The 16,334-nt window shown below is 47.9% G+C and overlaps 9 protein-coding genes across 13 annotated transcripts; 6 read left to right on the forward strand and 3 right to left on the reverse strand.

Annotated features, from left to right (window-relative positions):
- Positions 1-12: 12 nt before the first annotated feature.
- LOC9663015 (E3 ubiquitin-protein ligase MARCH8) lies at positions 13-1,187 on the forward strand. Of its 2 annotated transcripts, none has more exons than XM_024661134.1 (6): positions 13-223; positions 281-401; positions 484-626; positions 691-796; positions 846-958; positions 1,020-1,187. In XM_024661134.1, the coding sequence occupies exons 1-6, from the start codon at positions 58-60 to the stop codon at positions 1,049-1,051; spliced, it is 681 nt and encodes a 226-aa protein (XP_024516902.1). In that variant the 5' UTR covers positions 13-57; the 3' UTR covers positions 1,052-1,187. The 2 variants fall into 2 exon arrangements, with proteins under 2 accessions (XP_024516902.1, XP_002987283.2); XM_002987237.2 differs by having other exon boundaries at positions 281-366; positions 480-626.
- A 45-nt stretch (positions 1,188-1,232) lies between these two features.
- Positions 1,233-2,282, forward strand: LOC9658090 (glycine-rich RNA-binding protein GRP1A). Its single transcript, XM_002987238.2, has 2 exons — positions 1,233-1,380; positions 1,471-2,282. Exons 1-2 carry the CDS (start codon positions 1,261-1,263, stop codon positions 2,185-2,187), a joined length of 837 nt encoding a protein of 278 aa, XP_002987284.2. The 5' UTR covers positions 1,233-1,260; the 3' UTR covers positions 2,188-2,282.
- On the reverse strand, positions 2,214-3,320 carry LOC9658091 (pre-mRNA-splicing factor SPF27 homolog). The gene is made up of 6 exons (XM_024661135.1): positions 3,087-3,320; positions 2,844-3,019; positions 2,704-2,787; positions 2,576-2,645; positions 2,387-2,520; positions 2,214-2,330 (listed from the first exon to the last, which is right to left on the reverse strand). The coding sequence occupies exons 1-6, from the start codon at positions 3,288-3,290 to the stop codon at positions 2,300-2,302; spliced, it is 699 nt and encodes a 232-aa protein (XP_024516903.1). The 5' UTR covers positions 3,291-3,320; the 3' UTR covers positions 2,214-2,299.
- A 22-nt stretch (positions 3,321-3,342) lies between these two features.
- On the forward strand, positions 3,343-4,270 carry LOC9663016 (AP-2 complex subunit sigma). The gene is made up of 6 exons (XM_002987239.2): positions 3,343-3,380; positions 3,440-3,538; positions 3,589-3,639; positions 3,706-3,879; positions 3,957-4,016; positions 4,071-4,270. The coding sequence occupies exons 1-6, from the start codon at positions 3,378-3,380 to the stop codon at positions 4,110-4,112; spliced, it is 429 nt and encodes a 142-aa protein (XP_002987285.1). The 5' UTR covers positions 3,343-3,377; the 3' UTR covers positions 4,113-4,270.
- LOC9658092 (protein CDC73 homolog) lies at positions 4,030-5,596 on the reverse strand. Its single transcript, XM_024661126.1, has 3 exons — positions 4,431-5,596; positions 4,291-4,373; positions 4,030-4,222 (listed from the first exon to the last, which is right to left on the reverse strand). Exons 1-3 carry the CDS (start codon positions 5,587-5,589, stop codon positions 4,121-4,123), a joined length of 1,344 nt encoding a protein of 447 aa, XP_024516894.1. The 5' UTR covers positions 5,590-5,596; the 3' UTR covers positions 4,030-4,120.
- Positions 5,597-5,661: 65 nt separating this feature from the next.
- On the forward strand, positions 5,662-6,534 carry LOC9663017 (probable glutathione S-transferase MSR-1). The gene is made up of 2 exons (XM_024661136.1): positions 5,662-6,032; positions 6,092-6,534. Exons 1-2 carry the CDS (start codon positions 5,712-5,714, stop codon positions 6,464-6,466), a joined length of 696 nt encoding a protein of 231 aa, XP_024516904.1. The 5' UTR covers positions 5,662-5,711; the 3' UTR covers positions 6,467-6,534.
- Positions 6,525-8,408, reverse strand: LOC9658093 (tRNA:m(4)X modification enzyme TRM13). 4 transcript variants are annotated; one of them, XM_024661128.1, is made up of 9 exons: positions 8,292-8,408; positions 8,176-8,235; positions 7,787-8,122; positions 7,484-7,721; positions 7,367-7,424; positions 7,212-7,301; positions 7,073-7,168; positions 6,908-7,001; positions 6,525-6,842 (listed from the first exon to the last, which is right to left on the reverse strand). In XM_024661128.1, exons 1-9 carry the CDS (start codon positions 8,357-8,359, stop codon positions 6,680-6,682), a joined length of 1,203 nt encoding a protein of 400 aa, XP_024516896.1. In that variant the 5' UTR covers positions 8,360-8,408; the 3' UTR covers positions 6,525-6,679. The 4 variants fall into 4 exon arrangements, with proteins under 4 accessions (XP_024516896.1, XP_024516897.1, XP_024516898.1 ...); XM_024661129.1 differs by having other exon boundaries at positions 6,718-6,838; XM_024661130.1 differs by having other exon boundaries at positions 6,727-6,842; positions 7,073-7,142.
- Positions 8,370-10,548, forward strand: LOC112341261 (serine/threonine-protein kinase tousled-like 1). The gene is made up of 8 exons (XM_024661133.1): positions 8,370-8,668; positions 8,791-8,879; positions 9,040-9,107; positions 9,267-9,353; positions 9,449-9,958; positions 10,031-10,262; positions 10,322-10,385; positions 10,446-10,548. Coding segments are annotated over exons 2-8 (981 nt in total). The 5' UTR covers positions 8,370-8,668; positions 8,791-8,861; the 3' UTR covers positions 10,448-10,548.
- Positions 10,549-10,608: 60 nt separating this feature from the next.
- LOC9663018 (putative transport protein YdbI) lies at positions 10,609-12,834 on the forward strand. The gene is made up of 10 exons (XM_024661125.1): positions 10,609-10,739; positions 10,950-11,246; positions 11,309-11,503; positions 11,554-11,625; positions 11,712-11,759; positions 11,815-11,940; positions 12,031-12,150; positions 12,209-12,417; positions 12,481-12,572; positions 12,623-12,834. The coding sequence occupies exons 1-10, from the start codon at positions 10,653-10,655 to the stop codon at positions 12,775-12,777; spliced, it is 1,401 nt and encodes a 466-aa protein (XP_024516893.1). The 5' UTR covers positions 10,609-10,652; the 3' UTR covers positions 12,778-12,834.
- Positions 12,835-16,334: the final 3,500 nt, after the last annotated feature.

Consider the following 16,334-nt stretch of genomic DNA (forward strand, 5'->3'; position numbering starts at 1 on the left):
CTGTTCCACGCTTACGTTTTCTGGCTAGGGCGTTCGTGACGCAAGAAATTCGTGGCGATGGCGCAGGCCAGCGCCGCCCCGGCGCTGGAGCTGGATTTCGGCTCGGCGCTGCCGAAATACGCAGGCATTGAGGAGGCGGCATCGAGCAGCGGCAGCTTTTGCGTGGATTTGGAGCTGGATCGGCAGCAGCAGCGCCAGTGCCGGATCTGTCTCGAGTGTGGAGGTGAGAATGTGTGGGAATTTCTTGAATGGAGGATTATCGGATGCTTGTTTCGTCCAGGGAGTGACTTGATCGCGCCGTGTCAATGCAAAGGGACGCAGAAGTTCGTGCACAGATCGTGTCTGGACAATTGGAGGGCGGTCAAGGTACTCTGCTGCGCAAGAAAGCGGCATCTCTGTCTGTAAGTAGCGGTGGAAGAGATGATGGCCTGATGGATGGAATGGTTTTCGTTTTTGTTCTTCTTTCCTGTTTCTACTAGGAAGGATTTGCTTTCTCGCATTGTACCGAGTGCCGGAGTGTGTTCCAGATGAGAGTCAACAGGCCGCCGGATCGATGGTGGCTCCGGCTCAAGTTCCAGCTGCTTGTCTGTCGAGACCACACTGTAATTTTCGTGCTCGTCCAAGTGGTAAGTAAGATCTTATCCTCTTTGTTCTTGGAGCACTCACAGCGTTTTGATGCTTCACTTCCAGGTTGTGATCTTGCTGGGCGCGCTTGTGTATGCCATCTACGGGGAGGAACTCAAAGAGATGTTTGGCTACGACGAGCAGCACGCGTATGGTTTCTACGCACTCGCTGGTAAGTCATTCCACTATTCTCGCTGCGTTTTTCAATCGAATTCTCGCAGTGCTGGTGCTCATCTTGGTCGGGCTTCTCTACGGGTTCTTCATAGCCATCATCTGTGGGCGGAAGATCACCAACAGGCACTACCACGTCCTAGAAAAGCAAGACCTCACCAAGGTAAGCAAAGCAAGCACATCTTTCGATATAGTCAGTGACAAATGCGAGTTTTGCCTACAAGGAGTACATTGTGGAAGGATTAGACGACGATGAAGAAGAAGAAGAACAAGAACAAGAACAAGAAACGTCACTAGCGCCATCGCCAGTGGCCGAGTGACGGGACGAACTTAAATTTGGGGGGCTGGCTGAAAGGTAAGATTAAAATAAGCCCGTCAACGTTTTTAGGGTTCGTGGTAGCTTGTAAGAAGTGGCAAAGAAGCTAGGGTGAGCGCGCAACGACGCAAGACGATCGCGACGCCGGCATGTCAGGGGGCGGCTCCGGCGACGAGTTTCGCTGTTTCGTGGGCGGTCTCTCGTGGTCCACCGACGATCAAGCGCTGGAGAGCAGCTTCCGGCAGTTTGGAAGGATCTTGGAGGCCAAGGTACTCGCTTCTTCTTGGTTTCTTTTGCGCGGTCCCGAGAGAGCCATGACAAGACGATGGATCCATCACTGTGGTGTGTGTTCTTGGCAGGTGATCATCGACCGGGGATCGGGGCGATCGCGCGGGTTTGGCTTTGTCACCTTCGCGGACCAGCGCGCAATGGACGAGGCGATCGACCGGCTCCACAACAAAGAGCTCGACGGCCGCGTGGTGACGGTGAACAAGGCACTGCCCAAGAGCGACACCGGCGGCGGCATGGGGTTTGGCGACCGCGACCGCGACAGGGACCGCGACAGGGACCGTGACCGCGACTTCGACCGTGGTGCCGGCGACCGTTACCGCGACCGGGAATATGCCGCTCCTTACAGTAATGGCTACGCCGGGAGAGGCGACAACAATGGTAACGACAGTTGCTTCCGGTGTGGGCGGCAGGGTCACTGGGCCAGGGAATGTCCGGTCTCTTCCCGCGACCGCTATGGCGGCGGCGGCAGCGGCGGTGGTATTGGCAGGGATGTCGGCTTTGGCGGCCGCTATGGTGACCGAGGCGGCGGTGGTGAATACTTTGGAGACCGCTACGAGCCGCGCTACAGCAGTGACGAGTATGGAAGAGAGCGGAGGTATGAAGGTGGCGGCGGAGGGATCCGGGACCGTGAGCGGAGCAGTGGCGGAGCTATGAGGTACGATGGTGGCTATAGAGATCGTCCGGGGCCGTATGACCGGGCACCGCACTTTGATCGCTCGGCTCCCCCGGCGTACGATAGGCCGCGGCTGCGTGGCGCTGCTAGATCTTCTTACGATCGCTACTGATGATGTACTGCGATGGGGGACAAGTCTTTGGGACGAACTTCCTCCTCGTTTGGTTTCTTCTTTCCAGTTTTCTCGCAAAAAGATTACTACTACTACGTCGTTTGAGCACTCACTAGAGCTGGAAAGGTGTCACGTCTATGCCCCTGAGAGGGAGAAAGCACACTGTCACTGCTTTGAAACTTTGCTCCAGGAACTGTACCTCTGAGACGCTTGCTCGTGCAAGCTTTCGATCTCGGCCTCGAGCTCCGTGCAAGCCGCATCGATGTCGATGTTCTTTTGGCAGATCTCCACCCATTGTGATCTCAGATGAGTGAGAACAGTCGCGGCCGCTTGCTGGAGAAAGAAACTCTTGGGTCAGTCACGGCACTTGCATTGTAAGTTGGCAGACCTGATTCAGCTTGCGATCGCGATTCAGTGATTCGATCTGTTGAGAGAATGCCCGTGCTATCGACTGCAGCCTGGCAAGCAGCAAACAAGAAATGTGAAAAACCAAACGAGGAGGGAGTCGGACTTTACTTGGAGAAGTAAGCTTCCAAGCGCTGGTTGTGAGCACGCCAGGTATTTCCACTGTACTGGAGCAAAAGCTCCAAGTTTTCAATCCTGGAAGAGAGGAATCAAGAGCTACTTCGACAAAAACGAGAGAGTTCTTACACTACCTCATGGTTTGATACTCGAGCTGGACTTTGGCCTTGCGGAGGTAGTCGTTCCATTCGTAGAGATCGTTCCGCTTGCCAACGGGAGGAGCTTGGACGCCATAGCGTGACAAATCCAGGGCCAGCGGCGGCCTTCCTGCTCGGAGACGCTCCAATGCCTTGGCGACCAGAGGCCCTTCCTGACCAGAATCAAACAGAGAGAGCGAGTGTAAGAAATGCGTGGAGAAATGCGAGATTATTTCTTGCCTGGAGGAGATTGGAGCTCGGCAATGGCGGCAAATCCTGCAAGAAATCCACGGGGCGCTTGCTGCTCCGGCTCATCTCCTCGTCTATCAGGCGCTCCACCTCCCGCTTGAGCTGCGGATCCGCGTACTCGTGGTCGACGTAGGGAAGCGCATCCACCACGGTGTTGTCGGACGATCGCCACCGGGCTCCATCGCTCATCATCATCTTCCCTCCCTCGTTAGATGAGAACCCTAAATCTTCCTCTCTTTAACCCTAGCCAAGAAGAGCAAGACGACCGCGCGCCTGGACGAAATGGTGAGTGGATTTTCGCTTGGATCCGTGCTGAGACATCGATCGCCGTGTTGGATGCGCAGATTAGATTCATCCTCTTGCAAAATCGCCAGGGGAAGACTCGTCTCGCCAAGTACTATGTCCCGCTCGAAGACTCCGAGAAGCAAAAGCTCCAGTATGAGGTAAATCGCTCCCAGATTCGAGTGTTGGAGTGGAATTTCTGGCATCGCAGGTGCACAGGCTCGTCGTCAATCGCGATCCAAAGTTCACGAATTTCGTAGAGGTTGGTCTCTTTGGTTTGCTTCTTTTCTTTGGTTTACACGGAATTTTTGTTTGTTCTCTCTTCCAGTTTCGCACACACAAGGTGATCTATCGACGCTACGCCGGGCTCTTCTTCTCAATGTGTGTGGATATCACGGATAACGAGCTGGCCTACCTCGAGAGCATCTACCTCTTTGTGGAGATCCTAGACCACTTCTTCAGCAACGTTTGCGAGCTAGATCTGGTTTTCAACTTCCACAAGGCCAGTTTCTTTCCTTGCTTTTTTATTCTCCCGGTCTGGTGTTGCAAGCACTCAGCGCCTGCCGGTTTCGTTTACAGGTTTACTTGATCCTCGACGAGTTCATTCTTGCTGGCGAGTTACAAGAAACCAGCAAAAAGGTATGCCGTCGTATGTTCTCGTCTTTGTTCCTTGGATTCATGAGTTTGTTGCAGGCAATAATCGAGCGGATGGCAGAACTAGAGCGGCAGGAGTGACCATCATCTCAAAAGACAATAGGCAGCCTCCGGGCTCGCACAAAGGCATCGAGTTTATCCCAAAACTCGAGAACTGCCGTGCGGTCCTGGTGCCTCTTGTGCTTGCTCAGCTGTTTAGCAAACAAAGAAGAGTAAGAGGGCATTCGTTTTTCTCGCGATTCTTTTTATCTTCATTTACCGAGATGATCTTGACATTCCATTGCATCACGACTTTAACCGATTCCATGCTGTCGTCCTCGAATCTCAGGTACACTCCCAAGACTGCCACAAACAGGTTTTCAGCTGCGAAGTTGCGAACAACGAAAGCACGGCACTTACTCTTGTTGAAGATCTCGACGTGGTCCTTGAACGGCCAGTCCTTGAATTGCCACTCCTTGCCGAGAACGAAGACAGCAACGACTCGTTCCCAGTCCTTGGAGGAGAGAGCCGACGGCCTGTCTCTCACCTCGTACTTGACTGGGATCTCCCGGCCGATCTTCCGGTAGATGGGAAGCGTCTCGGGCTTCTTGGCAGCGGCGGACTTTTTGGCATCGGCCAGGACGTAGACACCATCTTCCAGGAACTCCTTGGCGTTGAAGGTGTTGAGCAGCGTCTGCGAGGCATTTGGAACGAGGATGATAGGTGGTCCTTCGATCTTGGCCTTGCTCGACGATCTCGCCAGAGTTTGCTGGGAAGATGGTGGTGGTGGCGGGGGTCGCTTCTCCATGGAAGGAGCAGCGGCAGACTTGAGATCCGGCTCCACTTTGACGAACTTGTCCGTGGAAGAAGATGGTGGCTCTCTCCTCTGCGAGTTCTGGGATTGCTGCTGGGACTGCTGCTGGGACTGCTGCTCGATGCGCTCCCGGCGTCCCAAGGTGGAGAGGATCCCCTCGAAGCTCTTGTTGGGACAGAGGAGGATGGTCTCGCGATCACGCACGGGACGCTCCAGGCTCCTCACCAGCTCGATGAGGAGGCAGGCATCCACAGGCTGGTCTTGGTCGCTCCGGGGCCGCTTGCTCGGGTGGAGAGCCCCGGCCTCGTCAGCGGCGGCGAGATCGCCCGGGGAGAGCTTGTCCAGCGACGCCGCCGACGAGGCGACCGGCGGCAAGAGCTCGATGGCATCGCTGGTGGAGACCTTGCCTTCGAGGTAGTCGAGCAGCGGCTTCTTGTCGGTGTAGGTGACGATCTGGAGCTTGAGAGCTCGCGCCTGCTGCATGTACTCGGTGTGCTTGAGGTTGCTGCTCTTGACGAAGAAGACGAGCGAGTCGAGCGTGTAGAAGAAGCCGAGCTTGGAGCGGTAGCCCGTCTCGGTGCTGCACGGGAACCTGTAGTCATTGCCGAAGCGGAACTCGTCGCCCACGCGGTGGACATTGCCCAGCTCCTTGCGCGCCGTGTAGTCGCGGAGAACGCTTAGGGCATCCATCCTGCGCCTGGGCTGGGCAACAAAGGCCCTAGCTTTATACCTAGGGTTTAACCAAGAATAATCTTTACACAGCATATTCTGTTAGGTTAATGCGCAATTTCTGCCTATACTAAGAATATCTGCTTTTGATTAGCATATTCTGCTTACATGGCGTACGTATCCTTGGCATTTAGCTATTTCGCCCTGGAGCTCGAGCTATGGCGGAGGTGACTCTCCTCTCACTGCCGGCGAGTCCGTTTGCTATGAGCGTGAAGATGGCGCTGATCGAGAAGGGGGTGGAGTTTGAGACGGTGGAGGAGAACTACCGGGCGAGCGGCAAGAGTGAATTGCTCGTCAGGGTGAATCCCGTGACCAAACAGGTGCCCGTTCTCCTCCACCGCGCCAAGCCCATCTGGGAGTCGCTCGTCATTCTCGAGTACGTCGAGGAGACTTGGAAGACGCAGGGCACTCACCTCCTCCCTGGCGATGGCTACCAGCGGGCGTTGGCTCGCTTCTGGACGAACTTCGTCATCACCAAAGTAAGCTTTCTTAAGTTTTGATTAGCTTCTTCCAGATCATCCAACATCGTCTTGGCCAGTTTTGGGAGACTGGATTGCTGATCATGAAGCGAGTCGGAGACGAGCAGCTGAAAGCTCGAGATCAAGTGCTGGAGATGATCCGTTTGATGGACAGCGAATGGAGCAAGCCCGAGTATGGGAAGCCGTTTGTGTTTGGCGACAAGCTGAGCTTAGCGGACTTGGCCTTGGCTCCCATTGCGTCGTGGAAGGTCACCTTCGAAACGCTCGGGAAGTTCGAGTTCCCGGACGCTCGGACTTGTCCTCGGATGGCTCTCTGGCTGGATGCAATCGAGAATCATCCCACGGTGCAGTCGGCGATTTTAGCACCGGATCTGAACCTGGAAAACGCAAACGTCATTCAGAAACTCATCAAGGATAACAAGATCAAATTCTAAATAGGTTCTTTAGTACTTGATCAAGTACTTGAATAAATTGCCATCTTTGAGAACCTTACACATAAAAACACGTCGTTTCAACAGAGATATAGACTAAGCAACTTGCTGGAAACTTGGTGCTTCGAGCTGTGGGGAGGAACCAAGCTTCTCTTCACAGTCCCAAACAATGCAGTGAGGACGATTCACATAAAGCTGCTAGACAATACTTGGAACTTAAAGCTCGTTGGATCTTTTCGTGGCCATGAGGAACTTGTTCTCCGGAGATACTTGAGGAGAAATATACTTCACCATCTTCGTACTCATCCCTGTCCTTTGCAGCCACAAGAGCCTGCCCATGTCAAGAAGCTCCTTGCACTTCATTCCCACCTCCGCCTTCCTGGCACAAACGAGAATAAAAACATTAACAACAGAGAAAAGAAGATCCCACTGGCGACAACTCACTCATCGCAGTTTCCACTCAATGCCCAGCTTGTCATCCAAACCAGAGCCTCAAAATCGGTCTTTGTAAGCCCCATGCTTTGAAAAAACTCTTTGTCTGTCACCCACATTCACAAGCTAGAATCAAAATCCATCCACGCCATGATCATATCAATCTCAAGCACTTACTCACATACGCCTTCCACTGGCAAAGATGATGGCAGCACGTTGCAAAACCAATTCCAAAAACCACGCTTGACTGTGAACAACATCGAAGTGCCATATCTGGATACGCAACTTGTAAAATTTGCCACAAGTGGTAGAGTACCTGTCGCTGCTCCACAAAGGTGCTTCCCTACGGCCACAACCTTCTTGCAGCCCTGGAGAGCGTCCACAGCATCCAGCTTAAGATCTTCAACTGCGGCCATAGAGTAGTGTGAATTATCATCGCCACCGCAACAAAAAAGTAGAAAATAGACTTACTGTCTACTCTAAGCCGCGACAAAGACACGCCAGCTGCGTAGCGAAGAGTTCGATCGGCCTGCGATGTTCCCACCACCGAGTGAGAAATCCGAGAACTCCGTGAATTCATTTTCGTACCTTGAATTTGTAAGATCTTCGTTCGACCAAGATGACGTTGTCCGCAGCATAGCAATCGGAGAGCATGTGTGACAAGTATCCTCTTCCGGCACCAAACTCGATAAAGCACTCCTCATTCCTTCCACGATCAGTATCGCCAAAACTTTCGTCATTTCTTCGCCTGAGCAAGCCGATCTCTTCCAAGTTTCCAAGCATCGAAGCCTGCTGAGAGATATGCTTTTCCTGCATAGGGTGCCTCCTGTTGTGTAAAACCAGCAAAGCAAGCGAAAAGGAAATTCATGAAAGCGAATGAGAGAAAGATACCTGTCGACGTTCGAGCACAGCCACTTTGCACAGGCTGATGGCGTCGCAAAGCTTTCCTGGAGTAGCGACACGCCAGTCCCTCTCTCCGATCTAAAGCAGCTGCTGTGAGCAACCTCGATCTTCATCACGAGCTCCTCGAATTTGTTCTTTGGTAGCGACTCGACCGCCGCTCTCCTGCTGCCAGATTCCACACTGTCCTTCCCTTCCTCCTCGCAATCGCAATCGCTTCCAGCATTGACGCCAGGACTGAAATAGGGGCGATTCTTGGCATCGCGCTCGAGCTTGGCAGCGGGGCATTTGCGCAGATGCGCAGCGATCTTGTGCTCTAGAACCGTGCTGCGGAGCGAGGAAAGCCATGAATCCACAAGCGCAAGAATGGGAGGGCTTACTGTGAGGGATCGATCGGGCATGGAACCCTGGATTGCGACGGCTGATGATTCCCGCAGTAGCTGGAGACGACCGATCGATGGGGAGAGATTGTGAGAAGCAGCGCTAGATTTCTTACTTGGATCCTAGCAGCGCCGAGCCGCCGCAATGCCTGCCCTTCCTGGGCAGCCACACACCACAGCCCATCAGTGTTTGACACGCTAACAGAATATCCCACGTCCCGTTACCGCATATTCCGGCGACAGTATACGGTAGTAGTAGAATGTTTGCTGCCTTATTATGAAAAGAAAGAACAAAAAGAGCAAGAAAGGAGGAGAGGAGAGAAGGGAGGACTGGCAAACTGGAGCGATTGGGACCTAATCGCTAGGAACAGTGGCGCCGGGGCGATCATCGATCCATTCGGAAGAATTCCTTGGCGCCGATCCGGGAATGAATCTTGTCGCGGCAATGGAATTGGATTGAAGGCGGCCGCGGCGGAGGGGAAGATCGAGAGAGGTAGGGGGTTTATTTCGGCCAAGAAATGGTGGAGTGAGAATGTAGATCTGTGTGTTGCGAGAGATCGAGAGCCATTGCGCGATGGATTCCTTCTCACAGTCCCTGGATTTGTTCCCTTGCAGAAATTTCGGATTTGGGGGACAAGACGGCAGCGGGAGGAGATCGATCAAAGGATTTCGGGGGCTCCGACGGCATGGCTATGGTCGAGTTGGTACGCTCTCCCTCCTCGCAATCAGGGCATCGTTGCATCCATCCATCCATCGCTCTCTTTGATTGATTGGCTTGCTCTCTCTCCCGGAATTGCCCCCTTTTTTCTTCCGGTTTCCTATATTCTTGAGCACGACGCACGCATTTGGATGATTTTGTTCCAGGCGGGGACGACGCGCCGCGCAGTGGTGAGGAGCGAGCGATTCATGGAGTGGCAGCGCGAGTTGATCAGGTCCGTGCTCTCGCGCATCGCATCGCATGACCAAGACGCAAAAAATAAAAAAGAAAGAGAGGCTGTGAGCTTTGGAAATTTCGTTGGTTCGTTCGCTGGGCTACTCAATGACGCTGACTGACTGACCATTTGGGTTTTTCCCTTTGCGTGGTTTTGCAGGGGCAGCAGTTATAGCGCACGCAAGCGCCGAGAGAATGAGAGCGAGTGTCATCAACCGGCCAAGAAGTGCTGCATGGTGAAGAAGAGGTATGAAGAACAATCAGATTTTTTTTTTCTTTCGTCGTCGGCTCCAACTTAGCAGCTATGAGCCCTAATGCCTCGTCTTGTTCGTCCTTTACCAGTGGTACGAGTGGCAGTGGCAGTGGCAGTGACGAAATCGAGCTGCTGCTGCCCGACGAGGACAAGGAAAGGAATGGGAGTAATGTTGCTGCGGCCAGTGCTCCTCCTCCGGCCGGGGGGAATGCTGATGAAGACGGAGGTCTTCTCGGCAGCAGGGGTATCAAGGTCATGGCAAAGAAAGAGCAGCAGCACAATCACCACCACCACCACCACCACCACCACCAACAACAACAACAGCAGCAGCAGCAAGTCCACCACCAAGTAGAGCACAAGAAAGGATTGAACGGGAAGGCGACCAAGATGGGGAGCAAGCATGATCCCGACTACCACAAGCCGCCAGATGAAGGGAACTGTCGAATGCGCAGGTGTCACGGCTCTTCCAAGCAAGAACAAGATCAGCAACAGCAGCTGGGGGCTTCTCCAATGCGGCGGACGCAGAGAAGAAGCAGCGAACAGCCGCAGCAGCAGCAGCAGCATCAATCGGATCAGAGGAGCTTCAGGTTCTTGACACGGTAAGTTCCAAAGTTCTTTAGTATTTTTTTTTTCTTCTTTTGTTTCTATCTTTTAAGATCTTGGCTTGGCAGGAACCGAGGTGTATCTCCACCTGTGATCCCCGCTGCCGCTGTGCCAAGCAAGGCCTCGAAGCGATCCAAGCGTGTCGCTCAAAGGCTCGCCAACGAAGAACCTCCGCCGCCGCCTCTCAAGCTCCCAAAGCTCCACCTGGTGCTCACCAGGAAGGAGATTCAGGAGGACTGGATGAAGATCACGGGTCACAAGTACAGTGGCAAGCCAAAGAAATCAACACTCATTCAAAGGGTAAGATCTTTCGATTTGTTTTGTTCGAGACAAACACTTTCATCACTTGGTTGTTGCAGGGATTGGCGCTCTGTACCGCTCTAACTTGCCCGTCCTCGATTCGTTACCTCAATGATCCACAATGTAAGCTAGATCCCCATAGCCGTGTCTTTGTTCTCTTCTAAACAGCTTCTCTTTTGGCAGAGCTTTCGATCGATTCGATCCAAATAGATCCACTCATTCTTATTTGTAAATGCAGTGCTCTGTTTTTAGGGCAGAAGCATTTTCTAAAGCTTAGATGTAACAACCCTGGAAGCAAATCTCGAGCGTCGGTTTTGGTGTGGCCAATAACAGCCGTTGGATGTCGCATTCCCCTCCCTCCTTCCCTAATTTTCTCCCCCAGCTGGCTGGATGGCCGCTTGTTCTACGCCCACAAGCCCTTGCGAAAGATCGCCGCTCGCATCCTCATCCGCGCCTCGGATCGCTCGTCTCGCCAAGGTACGCCGCTCGCCATGATCTCATCGCTGCGATTCTTGCTCCATTTCCCCCTCCCAATCTGGAGCCGCGGATTTTCTCCTCTTTTCTCGCTCGATCGGCGCCTCCTCTTGCATTCATTGCTCCTCGCTCGCTGCGGCCTCTCGCATTTCGTGCCTGAGACAAGCAAAATAATTTTTTTCCTTGATCTTTATTTTTCTTGGTTGTGAGCAGCACCACGGTAGCGTTAGATCAGTCTATTCTCACAGAGGACTTGACAAGCGCAAGAAAGGGACGCTCTTGTATAGCAGCAAGCACTGGGCTGGCTCTCCTCGAGGATCGGGCAGGCCTCGCGTCGCGGTGCCCATCGGAGAGGTCGGCGATGCTCTCATCACTAACAGTGGCCTTCGGGCTTCCGACACGCTGCTCGTCGTTAACTTTGGACCGTACTTGCGGCGCTTGCCGATCAAACGCGTTTGTGTATGGGCAACAGTGGCACTGGTCCTCTTCCAACTACGAGATTTCGTCGGGGTATGGCTTTTATCTTTCCTGGTTTTGTATTGATCCCTTTGGTTGATTTCTCTCTCTCGAAGGTGATAATGGGAACCATTGTGCTATCGATGATTGGAAATACTTTCATAAGCTGGGCAGAAGAGTACTTGCCCGGGAGGAGGCGGTTTTTAATCGCGACCATGTATGTCGTGATCATCGCCGTGCTAACGGGACTTGGTATCATGTACATACCGAGGTTGCTCCAGGAAGGTGCCAATATCATTGGTCGCATTCAGGTGAGTGTAGACTTTAATTCTTTTCTCTCCAGCTTTTCAACTTCTTGCAGCAAAGCGAGAACCCCTACAGCCTTTTATCCGAGAAACTCAAAAGCGCTCTGGGAGAGAATGTGACCGATCAAGTGAGTTCGGACTCGAAAAAAAATAAAATAAAAGAGACTGTCTGCTTTGGTCAGCTAGCTGATTAACCATGTTTCTCTCCCAACAGCTGGAAAGATTTCTTCTTGCCGTGATGAGGCCAGACTCCGTCGTCCGGGTAGGTGTTTCTTTCTACGGAACCTGTTTCTGTACTAAATTTCCAACTCGTTCAGGAGTCCATGGCCGGTAACACCGCTCAAAGGTCCATAATTTTTCAGCAGTTGATAAAGGAGTACTCAGGAGCGATGGTAGCTTGGCTAGCAACTCTCATCTCTGCAACAAGTCGTTTCGCACTGCAGGTTAGCCATTTCCAACGCATTAACACAGAAAGTAATTTTTTTTTTTTGTTTTTCTTTTCTTTTCTTTTGTTCTTGTTTCTCGCGCTTCAGAGTTTTGTTAGTTTAATATTTTCCTTCCTCTTTGTCTGGGATGCGCCTTCTGTAAAAGCAGGTATCCAATCGCTGAAACAAACTAGGCTCTCTGTTGTATATGAGGAGATAGCACCTGTGGTGAGTTTTTTTTTTTCCTCTCTCTCTCTCTCTTTTTTTCTCTAAACGATGACCTCAGGTGGCCACATTCGGGCAAATTTTTGGAAAAGCTTTACAGGCACAGAGCACCATCGCATTGGTAAACACAGTTTTGACAAGCTTAGGCCTCCTGGCGTTGAGAGTGTCTGGAGTAGGATGGCTTTCATTGCTGGTGTTCTTGTGCTCCTTCGTACCCGTGGCGGGAGTTATAATCTCGACGGTTCCCATTGGAATTGTAGCTTTTGTGGAGTAAGTATTTTGCTTCCTTCGCACACATTTAATCGTTGGGTTTGTCCTTTTATTTTCTATCAGGACTGGATTCTTACAACTGAGCTTGGTGGTTTTGATGGTAATACTCATTCACGCTTTGGAAGCGTACGTGCTAAATCCTGCAATATATTCAGGTAGAAAAATATTTATAAAATAGCGGCTAAGTTCCTCTTGTTTTGCGCAGCTCACCTGAAACTACATCCTCTTCTAGCATTGGGTGTCTTGGTTTTTGCGGAGCACGCCCTGGGGGTGTGGGGATTGATTGCAGCAGTGCCAATGGCTGTGTTTTTCATCGAGTACGTTATCAAGAGAAATTCATGCTACCAAGAGAATGTCTAATCCATTTGTCTATAATAACAATAGAATTACTCAGCAAATAGGTTTTTTCAACCTTAATTCTACTTTTATATTAGTGGAAGTATATATATGTGTAAATACTTATATTAGTTAATAACTATAACCAACAAGGTTTAGATTAATATAAAAATTATAACTAAAGAGTGTGTTTGGATTAGTATTAATCTGGACCACTAGGGTCTTGGATTAATTGATATACACATTTCTATATTCTGTTTCTATATTCTATACACTCACATTTATGAAATTTTGATTATCCCTCAAGAATGCTTGGATTTGGGATTTTGGTTTAGATATAGCTTTTACATTGTCTAGACCCAGGATGAAGTCAAATGTTTGACTTAGTATAACGATTAAAGCTCAAGTTTGAAATCACCTATATGCACAACAAGATCTATCTTATCCTATACACATGTATATGTATAATTATTGTTATAAAAAATGAAAATTAGCTCTGCCATATGACACAAATATAGACGGGTACATGTGGCAAAAGGCTGAGTAATAGAAGATAAACTTGAGTTTATATCAGCTAATATGAAGAGAATAATAAAAGACCTTTTATTATAAAAACGAGATTGAAAAGTAAACATTAGATAAATTGGTGCCAAGTGAACCTCTTGATAATACTCCCGAAAGAAAAATGGATAGATCACTAACTTATTCATGTAAAGTCCTTCCATTACTCACACAACTTTTCATTTCTCAACAGAATCTTGGTGTTTAGTTTTTCCATTACAACAACACTAACAAGACATTGTTGATACCAAAGTCTTCACCCAGGAAAATGGAAGTCACCAATCCAGAAACGTTGACAATGTTAATAAGTGTGATCAACTTCATCACACACCTAGTAGCGGATATCACGGCCACAACCACATCTTTACTCTTGTCCTTAAACTTAGGTAATAATAACATCAACCTCCATTAAAACAAAATTATCTCCCATAAAAAGTGGAATTGAAAAATATGCAACAAAAAGTGGAAGAAACAATGTCTCATATATTGTGCCAAACAAAGAGCATCATCAAAGGTAGTTGAAGCAAGTGCATGCATAAGTCCTACAAAATCTTGACAAAGTGTGGGCTACAACATTCCTAACTTGATCTGTTTCGATATAGTTAGCTCCACACAAAACAAGAGGCTTCAGAAATAAATATCAAATTGCATCATTGATTCAAATGGCCCTTGATGAAGACAATGCAATTGTTAGAACGCATCATCAGAATCAACGGTATGTCCAAATATATGGCATTTGAAAGAATACTTTTATTTTTTCAAATAGCTGTGCTTAAACCATTGTACCATTGTAATGTTGTCTTTTGGAAACACATAGGAAACTAATGCAAATATTGAGCATCATTTCAAAAATGATATGTAGCAATCATTGTAAAGATGGTACACATCATCTTTAAGATTCTTATGGAAGAACTTTGGCTAGACATGAGGATTCGCAGCAAGAGTGGAAAGAGTTGTATTATGTGCCATAAATGCTACCATCAATTAAGTCTGATTGTTTAACTACAACCATATAGTATTGAGCAACTACATCAACTACTACTCTAGAGTCAAAAGAGGAGTGTAAGTAACCAAAGAGAACGACTCGAGAGACAATCCATAAGGGTTCAAATATAGAAGGAAAGGGCCCATGAACAAGAATGCGCCCCCTTTTCCAATAGGTGTAAACTCCTGAGTTTGGACTTCCTGGGAGGTCACCCAGCCCAGTACTATTCAAACCCAAGGACGCTTAACCCCAACTATCCCAAGACCCTTAACTGATTGGAAAATGGGGTGCACTTTTGTTCATGGGCCCTTTCCCTCTATATTTGAACCCCTATGGATCGTCTCTTGAGTCGTTCCCTTTGGTTGCTTACAATAGGTTAAAGATCTTGGGATATTTAGGGTTAAGTGTCCTTGGTGTGAATAATATTGGGTTGGGTGACATTTTTGGAAGTCCAAACTCAAGAGCTTACAAGGAGGAAACTACTGCTTTGCCATAAAAAAAATTTTTTATACTTCCTTATATTTTTTTCATTCATCTTATTTCTATTTTTCTTCATCCCTTTATTTTTACTTCTACTTCTATCACGTTTGTCTCCTAATTACTCCTTTCTATACTTTTGTTTAGCTCATAAAGGAGTATGTTAATCTCTTTGAATTTGACTTGTCGTCTGGGGCTAAGATTGCAATATGTTATGTTATTCCAACTGAGGATATTCATCCAATCAAGGTTTTTATTTATTGTTGGTCATCAAAAGATATCAAGATTTTATATGCAAACATGAGAAAAATGTTGAAAAAGGGTGTTATTTGAAAGTTATAGAATCTTTAGGCATGTGAACCTCATCTTGTCATTAAGCCTGATGAGAGTATTCACTTCTGCATCGACTATCAATAATTAAACGATGTAACTATCCTTGATATGTGCCCTCTTCCTTATACTACTGATCTTCTAAATTGTTTGGGGAGAAGTTGTTAATTCACTAAGTTAAATTTTTCTTTAAGGTAATGGTAAATACTGATGACCGAGAATGATGTTTCTAAGACTATTTTTCATAAATCATTTGATTTATAGGAATTCTTGGTGATGCTGTTTGGTTTGTATAATGTTTTAATGACTTTCTAATAGATGATAGACAAAGTTTTTTGTGATATGCCAGAAGTAACTACTAATTTTATTGATGATATTTTGATCCACTCAGAGAGGACATAAAAGGAGCACATCCATGATGTTCAGAAGGTGTTCAATTGGTTGTGGGAAGTTGGTTTAAAACTAAAAAGGTCAAAATGAGCGTTTGAATCTAAGAACATAATTTATTTTGGGTATTATATTTCTCATGAAGGTTTGCAAGTTGATTTTGACAAACTTGTAACCATTTAAAAATTTCTTACTCTAAAGTGTGTGAATAATATATAGTGCTTCCTACGCAAGGTGCAATATCTCAGTCATTTTGTTGATCATCTTTTTTATCATACTATACCATTGCAAGTGTTGTTGCAATCGTCAGATGAAATTTTTCATCTAGTCTAAGGATTACAAACATATATTTACAGATTTCAAATAGTTGTTGACAATTTTTCTAGTTTTAGCGTATCCTAACTACACTCTACCTTTCATTTTGCATGTGAATGCTTTAGATATCAGTGTTAGAGTGTTTTAATGCAGGATAGTATAAATAGGCTTAGTCAACATCATCCCCTTGCATATATTAACTAGTAGAGGTGAACTACTCCATAATAAATAAGTGTTTAGTAGCAATTTAGGGTTTCAAGAAACTTTATGTGTATTTGTATGGTTTTCGAACATTGTTAAAAGGTGATCATACTATAGTTATTTTGGTATTAAAGTAGAAGGATTTAGTTGGTTGTACTACTCAATGGGCTCTAAAGTTTCAATATATGATTTTGAAGCTATTAATCATTTATGGAGTTTCATAGTTAATGCTAATGCCTTTTTTTGAGTTCTTCTTTTTTCTTCTCTCTCCTTACTTATTCTTGACTAGCCTATTATTCTAGCATTTATAGATTTTTTGGATGAG

Source organism: Selaginella moellendorffii, unplaced genomic scaffold (assembly GCF_000143415.4).
Source record: "Selaginella moellendorffii unplaced genomic scaffold, v1.0 SELMOscaffold_80, whole genome shotgun sequence".
NCBI lineage: Eukaryota > Viridiplantae > Streptophyta > Lycopodiopsida > Selaginellales > Selaginellaceae > Selaginella > Selaginella moellendorffii.